At 39.4% G+C, this 19,451-nt stretch overlaps 1 protein-coding gene across 1 annotated transcript; it reads left to right on the top strand.

Moving 5' to 3' along the window:
- The first annotated feature begins 663 nt into the window (after positions 1 to 663).
- LOC136452574 (protein ILITYHIA-like) lies at positions 664 to 19,447 on the top strand. The gene is given in 54 exon segments (XM_066453186.1): positions 664 to 1,151; positions 2,546 to 2,919; positions 3,001 to 3,132; positions 3,276 to 3,410; positions 3,412 to 3,658; positions 3,811 to 3,954; positions 4,034 to 4,218; positions 4,766 to 4,892; positions 4,975 to 5,048; positions 5,361 to 5,437; positions 5,540 to 5,576; positions 5,729 to 5,895; positions 6,013 to 6,196; positions 6,264 to 6,341; positions 7,642 to 7,761; positions 7,841 to 7,900; positions 8,502 to 8,624; positions 8,819 to 8,912; positions 9,000 to 9,178; positions 9,819 to 10,121; positions 10,267 to 10,383; positions 10,478 to 10,579; positions 10,669 to 10,809; positions 10,953 to 11,057; positions 11,059 to 11,118; positions 11,534 to 11,710; positions 11,798 to 11,920; positions 12,050 to 12,130; positions 12,203 to 12,319; positions 12,449 to 12,621; positions 12,843 to 12,920; positions 12,995 to 13,142; positions 13,602 to 13,724; positions 13,811 to 13,867; positions 13,948 to 14,058; positions 14,207 to 14,398; positions 14,536 to 14,709; positions 14,799 to 14,909; positions 15,000 to 15,069; positions 15,136 to 15,214; positions 15,296 to 15,398; positions 15,484 to 15,654; positions 15,799 to 15,921; positions 16,001 to 16,114; positions 17,577 to 17,683; positions 17,755 to 17,806; positions 17,894 to 18,000; positions 18,107 to 18,166; positions 18,256 to 18,370; positions 18,495 to 18,605; positions 18,710 to 18,847; positions 18,922 to 19,044; positions 19,181 to 19,252; positions 19,376 to 19,447. Coding segments are annotated over 54 exon segments (6,777 nt in total). The 5' UTR covers positions 664 to 1,021.
- Positions 19,448 to 19,451: the final 4 nt, after the last annotated feature.

Below are 19,451 nucleotides of genomic sequence, written 5' to 3'. Positions count from 1 at the left end.
ATATAGATATGCACCGGATCAAATGCTATAGGATTCTATAGCAATGGAGGAGAGTTTATGAATGTCTTTCCGAGGCTTCTTTATGCAATTACGCAGCCTTAGGTGGATTTTGGTAGAGGTGCACGTGGGAATACCAGTCTAGTCACACAATTATATACAATATACTAATAACTCTGATAAAAACAGCGATCGAGACTTACCTAAAAAAACAGCGATCTCAAATTAGCAGTATAGACATACTCCACTCACATGGTGGACCACGAAGAAAAAAGACAAGTTAGCTCTATTTGCACAACAGAAGTTGTTTTTAGTAAAACGTTTGTTAAAACAGCTCCTCACAGTAGATAAAAGAAGTGAAACGTTTTTTCTTTCTTTTTTCTTTTCTTTTTTTTTCTCTCTTCCTTTATTTTATTATTTCATTTCCGTCTCTCTGTCGTATATCCTTTTGTGGTCTCCATGGTCCGTGGATGGCTCCGGCTTCTTTCGTGACCCGCCGCGAAGGGACCACCCAGAAGCCCCCGGAGGTCTGCGCTCTCGCGCTCGGCGCTTCGGCGAACCTGCGCCGCCGCCACGCGCGTCTCCCGCCGTCGCCTCACCGTCTGCAGTTGCTTGCCAGGAAGGAGGCGCTGGTTAGGCCTCCACGTCCATGCGCTCGCGCCTTGCCCAGGGACCCGACGAAGCGGCTTTTTTCAGCTTCGTCTTGCGCTCGCGCCCTGTGAGACTCGTTTTCCGCTGCTCCACGCACGGAGCGGACGGAGCTGGAACCGTTTGGCTGTCCAGGCGTTGCCGGTGGAGAAGCTCCCCCAAACGTCCCCAAAGCCTAACATGAGCTGACATACAGTCCCCACACGTCATTGGAATGCCGCATCTAGTCTACTCGGACTAAAACACCAATCGCAGCCCGCAGCCCTCCCCAACCCTGCCTGCGGCTGCGCAGTCTTTGGCCGCCGCAGAACCCCCGCAACACACACCACACTGCAACCCATCTCCCCGCCCCGCCGCCGCCACGCCCCTCAGCGAAATGGGCGCGCAGGAGGCGGCAGTGGAGGAGGTGCTGCGGGCCGCCGCCGCCGAGGTCTCTACCTCCTCAGCGAAGCGCCGCCTCCGCCTCTTCCGCCACACCCTACCTCCTCTCATCGCGAAGGCCACAGGTACTCGCCCCATCATCGTCTCCGCTCTCCTTCCTCGGGATCGCTCGCCCACCGTCATCTGCGGGCTTTGCCCCCCCCTCCCTCCCGCGCGCCGCGCTCGTCCCTGCGCACCTACTTTTTCTAGTGAGGGGCTCAGGGTCAGGGCTGTGCGATCGGACGAAAACTTTTGGCGATGTTTGTGCGAGCTGGATCTCCTCGTGGATCGTGACAGTGTTGCGTGTTTGTTTTCATGCGCAATTCCGCTCAAATTGCAGCGGATCGAACAGCCTGTGTGGATTTTCTGCTGAGATTAGCGTGTGGCTTTGTTGAGGTTCTATGACAATATATGTTTTTCGATGCATACCTTCTCGATTACTCGTCTTAACTTCTCCGATCTGTGGTGTATTGTAGTTGTCGATTGTAGATCATGCATAGGTCAGCACCAACTAACTGTGTAGTTTCTAGTTACATTTTGTTGTACAGACCCAATCCACCTGTTCTGCATGTGGGTTTTCAACATGTGAATGGAGCTTGTGGACAATATATGATGCTTATTCTGTCTGATTCGAGGGATTGCCTTGCAATTAAGCTAGTGACATCCATTTATCGTTTTTTTTTGCTTGGATCCACATGCCTTGTTACTGCAGGGCTGTCCAATGGATGGTTCTGTTGCATATCTTGTAGTGATCAGTGCAAGGCTTTTTGACTCGTGTTAATAACCTATTCTATCATGGTCCAACAATTTGAGATAGGCATGAGAGCTCATGTGCAGTGCAACTTGAGCTTAATGTGATATATGTGATTGCTGTGACATTAAAGCGTTAATGCATTATTCTGATCATATTCATACCAGGATTCATTGTGCAGACCATGTACTAACACCAATGCTGCATGATGCTGCAACTAGATTGCTTGTGATATTGTTGTATGCTTAAGCTATGCTTCACTTTCAGTCGATTATTTATCTGGCCAGGTGCTATATGGTTATTACTACCACGTGTCTGTGGACAATTGCAAATATTTTGCATACAGCATCTTATAGCAGTGGATTTAATGAACTTTGAGAAAGACATGTGCTATTAGGTCACCCAAACCGAACCTTCCTTCAGATGACGTGTTAATGTTCTTTTTTTTTCTGGGTACTTAAAAAACATTCAAATATATTTACAGATCCTAAGACAAGTTATCTGCCACTATTCTAGACAATAGCTTTTCTTTCTTGGGGTGTGCGTGTGCTGTGAATTGATCTTCTCTCTCTCTCTCTCTCTCTCTCTCTCTCTCAAGTATGAACCTTTGTCCCTCTGCAGATTCATTTTCCATGTGAATGTAAACTGATACTTGTGCTGCTCATTTATTTGATACTTACTCAATCATTATGAAACCATTTTTCTTAAATTACTTTGTTTTATGTGCAGAGTCACCATCAGATACTGCATTGTTAGTCGATCTCATTTTCCAGACATTGCCAATATATGACGATCGGGCATCACGAAAAGCAGTAGATGATATGGTTATTCAGGCTCTTGGTGAACCCACCTTCATGAAGCCCTTTGCTGCGGTACTTGTACAATCTATGGAAAAGAATCTAAAGGTTACAAACCCCCTTACAAGCTTCAAGCTTCTCAGATGGTCACACTATCTTCTGAAATGGAGTCAATTTGCCACACTTTCAAAAGGTGCTTTTACCAGACTGGCCAACGCACAAGCAGTCTTATGTCAAGTCCTTATGGACGGGTCCTTCCGTCGGCGCCGGACTTGCAAACAGTTATTCGTTCATCTTTTCTCTGAGGTAATTATTGGCAATAGTAAATAAATTTAGATCAAGTCATAATTGTCTCCCTCCCATATCTTATCTAGTTCCATTTTCCAGCCTAGTGGAATATATAAAATGTACATAGAGGAGCTCAGAGATTTAAGGATTTCCATGAGAGATTCTCCTGCATTTTTGAATCTAATACTGGATTTTACCATTACCTCTCCATCATTATCCACTGAGTACAAGGTAAACCTTCAACCTCATATTTGACCTGCATTTCCATCTGTTAGTAGTCAAGCAATTATGTATTCATCTAATGTTTGACCTAACTTATTGAAGCCTTTTGTGGATTCCCTCATGTGTTTGACGGTATGTGCTATCATTTGCAGCCAGTGTTCCTTGATTTGTATGTCAAAACCATCTTGAGTTCAAAAGACCGGCCACCGAAAGCAGCCACTGAAGCTTTTAAGCCTCTTTTCTTGGAGATTGGGCATGAGGATTTTAAGAATACTGTTATACCATCATTGCATAAAGATACTGAAAAGAAATCCTGAAATCGTACTACAGTCTATTGGATATCTTCTTAAGACAGTACGTTTAGACCTAAGCAAGTATTCCATGGAGTTTATGCCAGTTGTTCTGCATCAGGCTCGGCATTCAGATGAAGAGAGGAGGATTAATGCTTTGAGTATTATAGGAACACTTAGTGAGAAGTCAAGTGATCCAGATGCTCTACCTTCCATGGTCAATGCTATCAAAGCTGTTTTAGGAGGTATTACATGTGTATTTTTATTTTTATTTTCTCTTATCTGTTGACCTATAGTGTTCAGTGGTGCTAGCGCTTAACTCATTTTTAATGCAGTATTACAGTGTCCAATTTCGTGCTGTAATTCATATATCTCTTGACAAACTTGGTTTGGGCAGGCTCAGAAGGCAAACTATCACTTCCATACCAGAGAATTGGAACAATAAATGCTTTAGAGCAGCTATCAAGATCTCCTCCGAAGCAAATAGGCAGACTTGCTCCCTCAGTATCAAGTTTCCTTCTAACGTGTTACAAGGATGATGGTAAAGTTCAATAGTTCCATTCTATGCTTCATATCCTCATCTAATGGCATCGATTCATAGTTTTTCTATCTTATGACAGGTATCGAGGAGGTGAAATTGGCGATTCTATCAGCAATAGGGTCCTGGGCTTTGGTATCAGCTGAAGCTGTCCAACCAGATGTTGTTTCATTTATTGCCGCAGGCTTGAAAGAGAAAGATACTTTAAGGAAGGGGCATCTAAAATTTTTACGAGTTATATGCAAAAACTCTGATTCTTTAACAAAGGTAAGGGAGTTGCTTCCAGTTTGTATATATATAAAGAACCATCATCCTGTTTACTTCATTTCTTTAAGAAGAGACTAAGACCAATTCTGGGTCTAGACAAGGCCCCGAAGGCTGCCCGCCCAGGCGGTGCACCCCAATGGACAGGTTTCACAGTGAGGGGACCTTTTTTTTAAAAAAAAAATGAAGCACTAACAGAAACACCACCAGGGCTCAAACCCTGGTGGGGGCATCCAACTTGACAAACCTACCACCTAGTAGTGCGTCTGCTTTTATTATTATTTTTTCTTTGCTTATTGGAATAGAGTGAAGGGCAGGCCTGGTGCAGTGGTGAGAGCTGTCTCACTGAGTCACCAGGTCGCGGGCTCGAAGCAGCCTCTCCGCAGATTTTGCGGGGGGGAGGCTTGCCTCGGTTTTTCCCTTCCCCAGACCCCACTCAGGTGGGAGCCTCCGGCACTGGGTCTGCCCCCTTATTGGAATAGAGTGGCAGAAAAAATGCTGATACTAAACATTGGCTCATATTAACTATTGATAAACTGGTCTGCTCCAGGTTGCTTCTTTATTGGATCATTTGATTCAGTTGTCAAAAACTGGCTTCAGCAAGGCAACACAGCGGTTGGATGGAATATATGCACTCTTTGCAGTATCGAGGCTTGCAGCTGTTGATACAAAAGCAGGTTTCTACAATTTCTTGTATCCAAGTGCCTTTTTTTGTATACTTGCCAGCACATTTTGCCTTAAACATGGTTTGATATGCAGATGGTGCCATTCTGAAGGAGAAACTGTGGACATTGATTGCTCAAAATGAACCCTCATTGATCTCTTTACAGTTGGTAATTCTGTTGTTCTGAATTTCCACCAAAAATAATTTATTGTCCTGCAAAATGACACAAGAAGTGGATGTACTTCATCATCTCACGCACCTTTTTATTTATTATTGTTATTTAGAACCTGATGAGCTACTACATTATGGAATCTGCATTTATGTAAAATGTGTTTGGAGAAATAGTGATTAGTGGTTACAAAAACTAGGGCGTAGTGTAATCATTGGTATTAAATCTTATGACTTTTAAGATCTTTTGATGCTACCTCGAAACTAAATCTCTTTGATTTAATGTTTTTGTAACACTGTTTTCTTATGGCAGCTTCCCAAACTAGCAGATGATGATTGCTTAGCTGTCCTGGATCTTCTTCAATCACTGCTTGTAGAACATTTTTTCAGGTCTAGCTCTAGCTCTAGCATTCACCTCGATAAATTGGGTTTTGTGTGTAGACCGGTACCTTCCTTTCCTGCGCTCAACTTAATTCATATTTTGAATTGCAGGGTTCGAGAATATTTTTCGATCCAGTCATTGCTGCAGGTACATATAATTGGCTTGAATGCTCTAAATTGTTGAATCTTGTTTTTCTTATCTGAAAGTCTTTTAAAATATTGATACACACATTTAGCTTGCTACTGGAGAAATACTTATATGGGCTGTAGCATGTATTGATTCATTGTCCTTTTGTACAGCTGCTAATATATCTACTTTGCCATCCAAGCTGGGAAGTGAGAAAGGTAGCTTCTGATGTTACCAAGAAAATCTTCTCAAGCTCCAGTGGTCTAGCCGAAGATATTCTATTCTTATTCACAGATTGGTTATCACTAGTTGGAGAGAGACTGTCAATATTGAAACAAGGGTAGGCACCTAATTCTGTGTCTTCCTCTTGCAATTATCTGCTTTCCGCTGTGTTGTTACTTTTTTCTTCATCTGAATTTGCATATCTTGTGTCCTGACACTTTTTTTTTTCAATCAGTGATATGGATAGCTCTTTGGATTCCCAGCTACCATTCATTCCATCTACTGAGGTCCTTGTCAAGTGCTTGTTTTTGATTGCACCTTATGCTGTTGTGCATAGTCCGAGATCATATTCTCGAATTATTTTGTGCTCCCACCACCCTTGTCTTTCCAGCTCCTCAAGCCCAGCTGGTGTATATAAGGTTTGGATCTTGCTAGCTATCTTCTATCAAATTATTTTCATGTCTGATTGATTTCATCAAATTTCAGAGGTTGCAAAGAAGGCTGAGACAAGAACAGATTTTCTTTGTTGACTTAATTACTCCCAACATCTCCGTTATCTGCAAGGTAATTCTGAAACTTTGAACTTTTTTTTTCAAGGAAAAAATCCAAATTACTCTCCTCAAGTTTGAACTATGTCCAGATGTCCCCAATAATTTATTTCAGCTGTCTCAGTTTACCCTGTAACAAGATTTTTTTTGTTTCTTCATGTACAGCTTGAGTTTGAATTTCAAATTTTGTAGAGGACTTTATAATTTGTTAAATAATAATTAATACATCCTAAATCTTTCATTATTATTTTGATAGGTTAGGACATTTAATGATTAATGATAGATAAACACTCAAGGTACAAAATTGTACAAAACATAATAATGTAAGATTTGTAATTTTTAACATAAAATATAATGTCTGCTATCATCTCACCAAATTTGAAATTAAGACTCAATTTGTACATGAAGAAATAAAAATGACAAATCTCGTTAAGGGGTAAATTTGACCAACTTAAATAGTTGGGAGAGTAAACACTAGTTTAGTGGGGTCATCTGGACATGGGCCATACTTAGAGGGAGTAATTTGGAGTTTTTCCTTTTTTTAATATATATATCACGGGCTTGCTTTAAGGCTAACATATTTTTTAATTTCTGTTTGTTTGCAATACTTTTGTATCCATCAGTAGAGATTAGGTCATGACACCTTGTTAAGTTAATATAAAAATGCATAGAAGTGGAACATGCTAATAAAAGCATGCTATGCAGTGCTTTTTTATCACACAAACTATGAGTTGTTTAGGGGCAGTGACTAGCCTTATCAAAATAGGCGCATTTCGAAATCTGCCTGGAACAAGATAGGATCATGGTTGGTTTACTCTAGAGAAGTTCATATAGTTTTCTCTATAGTTTTGGTGGAAGTTTATTATGGTCTTGGCCTCTTTGGCCATATTCTCAAAGTTAGCATTCACACAACTTAAGAATGGCAATTTGTTGTTTCTTGCAAACATCAAACAAGTGAAAATTGTAAAAAAAAAAGGGGGGGGGGGGGGGGGGGGGGGGGGGGGGGGGGGCGCGGATTGGCTAGTTCTGGTGGTCCATCATCAATTATAGACCTGCTTGATTTTGAGGTTGTAGTATTTGAAATTCCTTTTCATCTGATGGTGTGGCCTGCTGACATGTCAGCTGAGAAAAGGCAAACCACGCCAATGCCTTTATCATGGCTAGTTGACTACGTGCTCCATGAATCTAATTTGAATGCTACTATACATTGTTTTTTATGGAAATCCTGTTCTGATACATTCTTTATTTGTGCCACTTTTTAGTATTATTCTTACATATCATCCAAGTCATCAATAACCAGTAGATTTGTTGTTCAGGAATTACTTTCACAGGACGGTCTATTTAATTCCAACAAGCAAGTACAGAGTGCAGCATTATGTTCGCTATCGACGCTTATGACAATTACTCCTAACGACACATTTCTAGAGTTTGAGAAGGTTATCTTATCACTTAGTTATCCCAAATGGAGCTTCTAATATCTTTCCCTGAGATTTTATCCATCTTTTATTTTTCCAGCGCTTCATAGGACTCCAGGAGCGCACCTTGCACGATTCCTTCTCTGAGAATGATATTAAGGTGGGCTTTGAGGATTTCTTGATGAAATTTGGTCTGAAATAAATAAATAAATTTCTTAGAAGTCTTTTTGTTAGGCTATATTGCCATAAATTTCGGTCATAGCGGTCCAAATTACTCTCAAACTCTTTTTTCACGCATACTCAAACTCTATTTGATGTCTACATAATCGGTATAGTTTTATTGCTGGTTTTTTTTTTTTTTGCTTCATGCATGAAAGTTCTTTTTTTGTTCTGCTCTCACAGAGATGGTTTGTGTTGCTTCTTTTGTTCCACAAACTTTCCCACCATATGATGCAGACAATATCCATACCAATCTTCTATTTTCTCGAATATGGCGTACCAATTTTCTCACACTGCATAATTTATGCATTAGAATATTTTGAGATACTGGTTGGTACTAAAGCTCTTGGATTCCATGATATCTGGAGTAGCCTAAATGCTGACATACAGATAAGGTTTATAATTTTTTATGCGAGGTTGTTAGCTTGTGTGCAATTAAGGTCTACTTTCTTTTGCTTTTGTGCCTTTTATCACTAACCACATAATTTTCTTGAGTTCTTTTTGAGCATAGAGTCTTACAAATTCATCTAAATCCAATGTAGATATTCTACACTCCAGAGGGTCAGTTGTCAACTGAGCAAGGAGTTTACATTGCTGAGGCTGTTGCTTCCAAAAATACAAAACTTGCAAAGGGGCGTTTCCGTGCATACGATGATCAAGATGCAGTAATGTTTTGTTCTTGCAAGTTATTTTTTTTAAATATTTTGATTGTAGTTTGTGATTAACATGTAGCTTCTGAGTCTTTGCCAGAAAACAATCTACCAAACGTGCAGTCTAGTTTTATTGTTATTAGATAGTCACGTGAATATGGCTTTAACCTATTGTATATATCGAATTTTGTTGTTGCTATAATTTGTAGGAGACAGCTCGGTCTGTTGTCCCTGCAAAGAATGAGAAGAGAGAATCCTCAGGCACTGGCAAGCGAGAAACTGGGAAATCTACAAAAAAGACTGGTACTTCAATCTCTTAGTCGTGACACAACATATGCATAGTGTGCATAGTGTGTTACTTGGTGAAAACTTATGTACAAAATTTTCCAGCTCCTATAGACAAGGCTAAGACTGCTAAAGAGGAGGCCAGAGAATTGCTCTTGAATGAGGAAGCATCTGTACGTATGAAGGTTGGGCAAGTGCAGAAGATTCTCTCCTTAATGTTGGATGCTCTTGGCGAATTGGCTATTGCTAATCCTATATTTACTCATGGTCAACTGCCATCACTGGTTAGCAATCTTTTCCTTCCCTCTGTAGCTTCTTTCTATTTTCACTGTTAGCTCTTACTAGGCTGCCAGCCCATAGATCGTGCTTGTCAGAACTTCATCACAACATTGAAGTTTGCTAGATAGAGGGAGCACTATGCACTTCTAGGAGTAATATTGAACACAGTGGACATACCTTGTTTACTGAAGATTGAATTTCGAACCTAGAAAGCTACCCAAAAATTGAGTAATTGATAGGAAGTAAATTGAACAAAAAACGACCTTTTCTTTTGTGTCTGCACTGAGGTTTACAATTTTTGTTAATTTCGAAATGTTTATATCATTATCATATATGTTTATGATTTGTGTCTTGATAGGCGCACCAATATGTTATTTTGTTTTCGCACCAGGACTTTTTACGAACAGTCAAATCATGATAATCAAGTATGTTATAATTGACCCTCATATTCAGTCAAAAAACAGTGAAATTTGTATTTGGTTATCAGTGTGTGATAGAGCATATCTTGAAGAAATCTTTTAGGTTCCTTATATCCTTTTATAATCATTTTTTTGGCATATGACATGGTTATTAATAGTGATGCACATTCTACATTTGTATTTATCATATCTGTTGTGGCTCAGAATTTGATGGTGTGCCATGCAGGTAAATTATGTTGAACCTTTGCTAAGTTCTGCAATAGTAAGCGATGCTGCATTTTGTACAATGTTGAGGCTAGCTCGTTGCACAGCGCCTCCTCTTTGCAATTGGGCGCCTGAGATTGCTGCTGCAATTCGTGTGATATCTGTTGGTGATTTTGAAATGGTTTTGGATCTTACGCCTGTGATCATGGAAGATGATAGCAAGAAGAAGCCATCATCTGGCCTCTTTGAACAAATAGTAAATGGGCTGACTATTGCGTGCAAAGCGGGTCCTCTTCCAGCAGATTCATTTACTTTTGTCTTTCCGGTATGTCGTCCACTGTCTTTAGTCCAACCATAAATTCACTTCTATTCCTCTTGACCTTTCCCTTAAAACATTTACTTTTCCCTGTTTTTGTCCTTTATTATTTATTTATTTATTTATTTATTTATGTCGTTACCTTTTGGTTCAGATCATGGAAAGGATCCTTCTATCTTCAAAAAAGACGTGTCTTCATGATGATGTGCTTCACATACTATCTTTGCATATGGATCCAATACTACCACTTCCTCGTCCTAGGATGTTATCAGTTAAACATTCTTAGTTCTTTCAGACTTAATGATGTTCCTTGTTTTATTCTCATAGACTCCTAGAATTTACTATCTTAATTTTTCTGTGCCTAGGTTCTTTATCATGTGCTAAGCACTGTTTCTGCCTATCATCCTTCAGTTGGGCCTATGCTGAATGAGCTATGCCTAGGTCTAAGAAGCCATGAGTTAGCGCAGGTTGTTATTTTGTAGTCTGTTCTTCAGCTTATTTTGTCCTATTTTAGTTTCATCTAGTGCTATGTATTCTTACCTCTTTCTTTTTTCAGGCTCTTGGTGGTGTATATGCAAAAGAAGTGCACGTTAGGCTTGCCTGCTTAACTGCTATAAAATGTGTTCCTGTGAACTCTGTGCAACGAGATTTGCAGGTGTCAACAAGCCTCTGGATTGCTGCTCATGATCCGGAGAAGGTTTGTAGCATCCCTGTGAACTTGACTTGGAACTGCTCTATTAATCTTTTTTATGTTAGTGAAATATGTTGAACTTTTTTTTTCTTTCTAGAGCAAGAAATGATATTTATTTTCTTGTTCTTTGGCTCATGTACCTTCTCTAGGTGGTTGCTGAATTAGCAGAGGAGTTATGGGACCGCTTTGGTTTTGATGTCATCACTGATTACTCTGGTATTTTTGATGCACTTTCCCATAAAAATTACAATGTTCCGTGCTGCATCTGCTGAGGCTCTGGCTGCGGCATTGGATGAAAATCAAGACAAAATGCAAGTAAGTTGCCTACAATGCAAAATTCCTGTTCTCTATTTGCACCCCTTCCAGCTACTATATAGATGCTCAAGGATTTTGCAAGGCGAGCATGCAAGGCACATTTAAAGGCTGCGTTAGCTTAGTTATTACTATTCGGATGGGATGTTGTTTTACTGTATGTAAGGACATTTAAACTGGACATGGACCACTGAACTAAGATGGCATATTGGGACAAAGCGGTAATAGTACATCTCAGAATCATAGAATGACATCCATTAAAAAAACTGGAAGATATAATGCTGTGAATTTCTACAGTATTGTGTTTCTACTGTATCTTTAATTTCATATTCATATCAAACTTGAATAGAACCACCTTGATTGGAGAACTTGTTGCCGATTTGGAGTATTTTTTTTATCGCGGGTGTCATTATTTCAGGATGCACTTTCTACCCTTTTCGCTCTTTACATTCGTGATCTTGGCCCTGGTGTTGAATTTGGAGATGCACACTGGCTTGGAAGACAGGGTATTGCATTAGCACTCCACTCTATCGCTGATGTTTTGGCCTCTAAAGATCTTCCTGTTGTTATGACATTTCTCATCTCACGTGCCCTAGTAAGTAGTTTGCTTTGTTTCTGTGGATCTTATCATTGCAGTGCCACTTACATTTAACTTTTAATTCTTCTCACGGGGAACTTACAGGCTGATCCAAATGTCGATGTTCGTGGTAGAATGATTAATGCTGGCATCCTTATTATTGATAGGCATGGAAAGGAAAATGTTCCTTTGCTATTTCCTATTTTTGAGAGCTACTTGAATAAAAGGGCAAGTACTACTTTCCTATTAATAATTGTACTAGTATTATTCAATATACTACGTTCCTATTAGTAACTTTACTAATATATTATTATGGCTCTTTGTTTTCTTATTTGCTATGTAATCCATATGTAACAGGCATCAGACGAGGAAACATATGATCTTGTGAGGGAAGGTGTTGTTATTTTCACTGGTGCTCTGGCCAAACATCTATCAAAGGTGTAGATGGATATTGAGCTATCTTTTATTTATAAGATACATTCACAGTACTAAATATAGGATCTGTAACAGGATGATCCCAAAGTTCACAGTGTCATTGAGAAGTTGTTAGATGTCCTTAACACCCCATCAGAGGCAGTTCAACGTGCTGTCTCAGATTGTTTGTCCCCACTTATGGTATCCAAACAGGTGTGTTTTGTTTTGAATTATTGGATTTTGGGTTTGAATAGATGACTTTGTATCCATTTGTTACCCAATTTTTTTATGCTTTCCTTTTTGTTTTATTTGACTAAAATGCTCTATTCTCTATATAACCAGGAAGAGGGTCAAGCTCTTGTTTCTAGACTCTTGGATCGGATGATGAAATGTGACAAGTATGGTGAGCGACGTGGTGCAGCCTTTGGCCTCGCTGGTGTGGTTAAAGGATTTGGAATTTCTTCCTTGAAAAAATATGGCATTGCTGCAACATTGCAGCAAAATTTGGAAGACAGGTTGTCTACTTTGTTACCTCATCCACTAGTGCTATATATAGGGACTTTGTAAATAAAATTAGTATGCATTCACCTGTCATAAATTTTCACTAAATTATGTTGTATTCAGTTTTCATGTCTTGTTATTCTCTAGGCATTTGAATACAATTTATCTAGAGTATTCAATTGGATTTTTCTGATTGCTAAACATCGTAGTGCTGAATTTTTCCATTTGTGTGCAGAATGTCTGCAAAATCTCGTGAAGGAGCTTTACTTGGATTTGAGTGCCTGTGTGAGAAGCTCGGCAAACTATTTGAGCCGTAAGTGAGGCACCTCTTCACTTAAAGACTGTTGCTCTGATTCCAAGTGATTCATTATGTTTGCTTTCTTGTAGGTATGTCATTCAAATGCTTCCGTTACTACTTGTGTCTTTCTCTGATCAAGTCCTAGCAGTGCGTGAAGCTGCTGAGTGTGCTGCTCGGGCAATGATGTCTCAGCTCACTGGTCCTGGTGTGAAGCTTGTCCTTCCTTCACTTCTTAAGGTATCAATATATCTTGTTTGATTCTATCAAATTGTAACATTTATTGTATCCAAATGTTCTGGAGAGTACAAGTGGTCAGTCCTTCTTGTTATATATTGAAATCTGATAGCCACTTAACTTTCCGCTGAATATTTTAGGCCATTGGCACCAGAAACTACTAGTTTGTTTCCATTAACTTGAAAGAGCAGAACATCTTGAGGTCCAACTATTACATTTTTAAAAAAAAAGTCTACACATTCTGGAAATTTGTTCATTTATTTTCATTTGTACTGGTCGTACCTTTATGTTAGTTGTTTAAATGAAGATAAAATAGGTATTCAGATACTTTACAAAATATTATGCTAGTCACATTCACTTTCTAAAAGTGACATACAGTGAATTTATTTAGCTTGTCTGATACATTCAAAGTTTTCCTTAAAGCACATATTTGGATGAAGATCATTAATACGGTTTTCCCAGGGTCTAGAAGATAAAGCATGGCGTACTAAGCAAAGCAGCGTTCAACTTCTTGGTGCCATGGCATATTGTGCTCCTCAGCAGCTATCTCAGTGTCTTCCAAAGATTGTTCCAAAGTTAACAGAGGTATATGACGCAATTTCCGTTTGAGCTTATAAGCTGCTTATATAACCTAACATCAAGTTTTATGAAATATGCAATATCTTTGCCAGGTACTAACAGACACACATCCTAAAGTCCAAGCGGCTGGACAGACAGCTCTCCAGGAGGTAATGTTTGCTCGTTTACCATGGCAATTGTATGTTATTATTCCTTGTCTCTAATGTCTATGCTTTGTTTCATTTTTCAGGTTGGAAGTGTCATAAAGAATCCTGAAATTTCTGCACTAGTCCCTATTCTTCTGTCAGCTCTGATGGATCCAAATGCCCACACTAAACACTCTCTTGACATCCTTCTTCAGGTAATGAGACCTAAGATAGTATTCAGCCTAACTGTTGGCCTAACTGTTGGCTTTTGATTGCTTGCATCACTTTGCCAATCAAGAATTCAAGATTGATTATTATTGTTTAGGTTTACATCTTCATGTTTTTTTTTCTTCTTTTTTGCAGACTACTTTTATTAACTCCATAGATGCACCATCGCTTGCACTGCTTGTCCCTATTGTGCATAGAGGACTGAGGGAGAGGGGTGTTGAGACTAAAAAGAAAGCTGCTCAAATAGTTGGAAACATGTCTTCTTTAGTTACAGAACCAAAGGATATGATCCCATACATTGGTTTGCTCCTACCAGAAGTTAAGAAGGTAAGTTCTCTGCCTATATGTATTGCACCACACCTCAGAAGTCAGAAGTTCGCAACTGCTGATAGTAGTTTGTTTGTTGATTCAGTTGAGTGTATTTTCCTTGTTTGTTATATACTGTGTTTGACTGTATCTTGCAGGTTCTAGTGGATCCTATACCTGAAGTCAGGGCAGTGGCTGGTCGAGCTCTGGGGTCTCTTATAAGTGGAATGGGTGAAGAAATCTTCCCAGATCTCGTGCCATGGTTATTAGATACTCTGAAATCAGATAATAGTAATGTTGAACGATCTGGTGCTGCCCAGGGATTGAGTGAGGTTTGTTTTTCCATTTTCTTTTCTTGCTTTAAGTGCCTTTCTTTTGTGGTATCACATTTCTTCCATGTTTGATTATATTCAATTTCCAGGTTTTAGCTGCTCTTGGCCAAGATTATTTTGACCATATTCTTCCTGACATCATCCGGAACTGTTCACACCAAAAGGCTTCCGTTCGTGATGGACATCTTACACTTTTCCGGGTAATTTCTCCCATATTTTCCTGTGTTATGATATGACTATATTCCTGTAAAATGCAATGTATTACTAATAACTTATATTCTATTTTATAGTATTTGCCAAGGTCCTTGGGTGGTGTTTTCCAGAACTATCTGCAGGCTGTTCTTCCTGCTATATTAGATGGTAAGATTTTTCAATATCTGTCTCTGCACTTGGCATATTGATTCTCTAATAATTTACTCTTCCCAGGGCTTGCTGATGAGAACGAATCTGTTCGTGATGCTGCACTTTCTGCTGGTCATGTCTTTGTGGAGCATTACGCAACTACGTATGCTCTCCTCTTTGAATTAGTTACTTCTGATTTTTTTTTTTGCTTCTTATTGATTATGATTCTTTATTTTTTGAATAGGTCCTTACCTCTGTTGCTTCCTGCTATCGAGGATGGGATCTTTAGTGATAATTGGCGTATCCGACAAAGTTCTGTTGAACTTCTTGGGGATCTCTTATTTAAGGTCAATATCTCATTTGTTTAGAACTGAACTCAGGTATTAGGTTCACTTTATATGTTGCATCATATGGCAACAATTCTATCTTTAGGTCGCTGGAACTTCTGGGAAGGCAATCCTTGAGGGTGGAAGTGATGATGAAGGTGCTAGTACAGAGGCTCAGGGGCGTGCTATTATTGAAGTACTTGGAAGGGAGAAACGCAATGAAGTTCTTGCTGCCATTTATATGGTTCGTTCTGATGTCAGCTTGACTGTCCGGCAGGTATATGCTTTATTTTAAGTCATCTTCATTAATAGCCCTTTTTAGATCAGTGGCGTATGTTGCTTTTCTTTATGCTTTTAAAATTTTCCAGTTTGCCACTGTTTGGCATTCCTGGCCCTTGTTCTAATTTTCTCTTCATCTCAGGCTGCATTACATGTCTGGAAGACAATTGTAGCAAATACACCAAGAACTCTGAAAGAGATAATGCCAGTACTTATGGACACACTTATTTCATCTCTTGCATCATCTTCCTCAGAAAGGCGTCAGGTTTGTTCTATTTCATGTGCTGTTTGATATTGTAGGGATTTATACCATTTTAATTTTGCTTTGTATTGCCGTTTTGCAGGTTGCTGGAAGATCACTTGGTGAGCTTGTAAGGAAGCTTGGTGAAAGAGTTTTGCCCTCGATTATTCCAATCCTGTCACAAGGACTCAAAGACCCAAGTGCTAGCAGAAGACAAGTAAGTTATCTTAATAAAATGTGTCTGGTGGATAACTTCTTCTTTTTTTTCAAAAAGGGTCTGTCCCCCAATTCCATTAACATGAACGGAAATATAAGCACCCAACAGATAAGAGAGTTGAGTAGGAGACAGACCAGCAAACAAGACGCTAGGAGATCCAAACCTGCCCCCAAACAGCAACAATCTGATTCATATTTTGCTACCATTAGGAAGAGGCAGAACCAGAACTTAACTGAGTAATCTATTACAACCAAGACCACCTCAGTTCAGAATTGAACATCAACAATTACAGAAGTCCAAACGTCACAACATGCTTTATTCCCAAGAAACATGCGAAGTCCTGCACCCTTCATGCTCTCACGTCTAGGGTGTGTGGTTTGTGTGACTGTTATACGGGTTTCTTATACTCTTTTTCTTCTTAATATAATGATGATACATAGCTCTCCTGTGTGTTTGAGGGGAAAAAACTTTCTGCATCATGATGCTCACACCTTCAATGACCAACTCCTGCATCTTTCCTAAGTATAGAACTGCCCAATGTTACATAAGGGTGCAGGCATAACATATAATCAAGAGTTCTAATGGATTTTCCATCCAAAGTAACTTTAGTTCATGTTTTAGATATAAGTATATAACCCAGCAAATTGCTGCCAGTCTCAGCACATTTGCTCCACCCGAAATGTGTAAATGTCGATAACTAGAATTTGCAATTGCATTGACCTGCTCATGGAGTCATCGTCACTATCACTACTCACTACAGAAGATGCCTGAAAGTGCCCAATATTATTTAACCATTTTTCTGAATAACATAGGAGCATTCAATGTATATTTCTGGATAGAATGTTTTTTTTCAGTGGAATGTATATATGCACAAAAGTATTTTTAAAATTATTAGTAACTTAAATCAATGAAGGGCGGGCCTGGTGCAAGCGGTAGAGTCTTACCGCCTGTGACCGGAAGGTCCCGGGTTCGAGTCGTGGTCTCCTCGATTGCACAGGCGAGGGTAAGGCTTGTCACTAACACCCTTCCCCAGACCCGCACAGAGCGGGAGCTCTCTGCACTGGGTACGCCCTTAGTAACTTAAATCAATCCATGTGCCGAAACCTTAGCATAGGCTATTGATTTACCTTTTTCCTATTTTTTGGTATTAATGCACTGTTTACTCTTTATATCACTTATTGTTCTCTTGGTTTCATGTCTAGCCTATTTGGGCTTGCTGGACCAGTCTGTTCTGAATGCCCCCTGGAATAGTTCCACTGATGTTTACAAGGATATTTTTTTAAGTAGATATTGACTTCAAAATATTCATATCGTTTCCTGTGAAGATTTCTGCTCGTCTTAAAAGTTCCTTCTAGAGGCACTACCTTTTGTGTTTTTGTTTATTTATTTTGAGCTGAACATTTATTTGTTTAATATGGACTCATTGAAATGATCAACATACTTTAATACTCTTGCTTTTCAGGGAGTTTGCATTGGTTTGAGTGAGGTTATGGGCAGTGTGGGGAAACACCAGCTATTAAGTTTTATGGGTGAACTTATTCCTACCATTCGTACTGCTCTATGTGACAGGTATGTTTTCTTGCTATTCCTTTTTGTTGTTTTTATCTGATGTTCTCATCTAGCCATATCTATCGTAACAGCACCCAAGAGGTCCGTGAATCTGCTGGGTTAGCGTTTAGTACTCTGTACAAGGTATTTGAGCTCAAACCTGTTCTGAATTTCTGATATTACGGATGATTTGTCTTTTTTTCTTCTTTGTAACCTATTCACCTTTTATAGAGTGCTGGACTGCAAGCCATTGATGAGATTGTCCCCACATTGCTACGGGCTTTGGAAGATGACGATACATCTGCAACAGCCCTTGATGGTCTAAAGCAGATTTTAAGGTTTTTCTTTTATTCTATTTTCTGGTTCTCATTAATTTGGTAAGATCAGATGTCTGACTTGAAGTCTACAACTCACAAATATTGACCTTTTGATGTGGTACTACAGTGTCAGAACAGCAGCTGTTTTGCCCCATATATTGCCCAAATTAGTCCAGCCCCCCCTCTCGTGAGTTGTTTACTGAGATATATATTTTTTTATTTACATTCAGAATTCAGATAGCACTGTTTTATTGACAAATTGCTTGATTGGTGCAGTTCATTTAATGCACATGCATTTGGTGCTTTAGCAGAAGTTGCCGGGCCAGGTTTGAATTCACATATTGGAACTGTTCTCCCAGCATTGATTCTTGCTATGGATGATGAAGATGCGGTGAGATGCATGCTAAACAGAAACATTTTGCATTCTAAACACCAACATTTTCTGTCTAGGCATCTTACTAATACCTGTATATTCTGATGTTCCTACATTCTCTCTCTGTCTCTCTCATCTGTAGGATGTACAAAACTCAGCCAGGAAAGCTGCTGAAACTGTTCTGTTGGTTATTGATGAGGAGGGAGTTGAAACTTTGATACCTGAGCTTCTAAGAGGAATCAATGACAGTCAGGTTGTTTGGCCTGAGTTTTTTTTTTAGAAAAACTGGGAATTTGAATAATATTGGGCCTTGCTTTTACCTTTTTTTTTGTTTCTTAATGTATTATTTGTGTGCAGGCATCAATGAGGCGGGGTTCAGCCTATCTAATTGGTTTCCTCTTTAAAAACACTAAATTATATTTGGCTGATGAGGCTTCTGATGTGATGTCAACCCTGATAATTTTGTTGAGTGATACGGACAAGGCTACTGTATCAGTGAGTACTTGCCTTCCCTGCAGTATGGTTCCACTTCTAGTTCTGAGACTTAATCAACTTCTGATGATGAACAGGCTGCTTTAGAAGCATTTTCAAGAGTTGTTGCATCTGTTCCAAAGGAACAGCTCCCGACGCATATAAAACTAGTGCGCGATGCTGTCTCTACGGCCAGAGATAAAGAGCGTAGAAGGCGAAAGGTTCTACTTTGAACTGAACCACTAAAATTTGTGCTATGCATGTGTTGTTGCTGTTACTAAAGTAGCCACTAATTTTTAAGCTGAAATCTTTGAGGTGGCTCCTGTCCTAGACTAAAACTTCTGTTTCTATTTTCAGGGTGTGCCTATTCTTGTGCCTGGCTTATGTCTTCCTAAAGCACTGCAGCCTTTTCTTCCTATATTTCAGCAGGTATTCATTTGTGAATTTTCATTTATAATGGTGTACGCATATTTAAATTTCGAGTGTAAGAAAGTGCAGCACAAGATTAATTTCAGGCATGAGGACATCTGACACATTTGTATTGAACTCCAGGGTTTAATTAGTGGGTCGGCCGAAACAAAGGAGCAGGCAGCTGAAGGTTTAGGAGAGTTAATAATTACGTAACAAG

This window comes from Miscanthus floridulus, chromosome 1, assembly GCF_019320115.1.
Source record: "Miscanthus floridulus cultivar M001 chromosome 1, ASM1932011v1, whole genome shotgun sequence".
Taxonomy (NCBI): domain Eukaryota; kingdom Viridiplantae; phylum Streptophyta; class Magnoliopsida; order Poales; family Poaceae; genus Miscanthus; species Miscanthus floridulus.
This window is presented reverse-complemented; position numbering and strand designations above follow the sequence as displayed.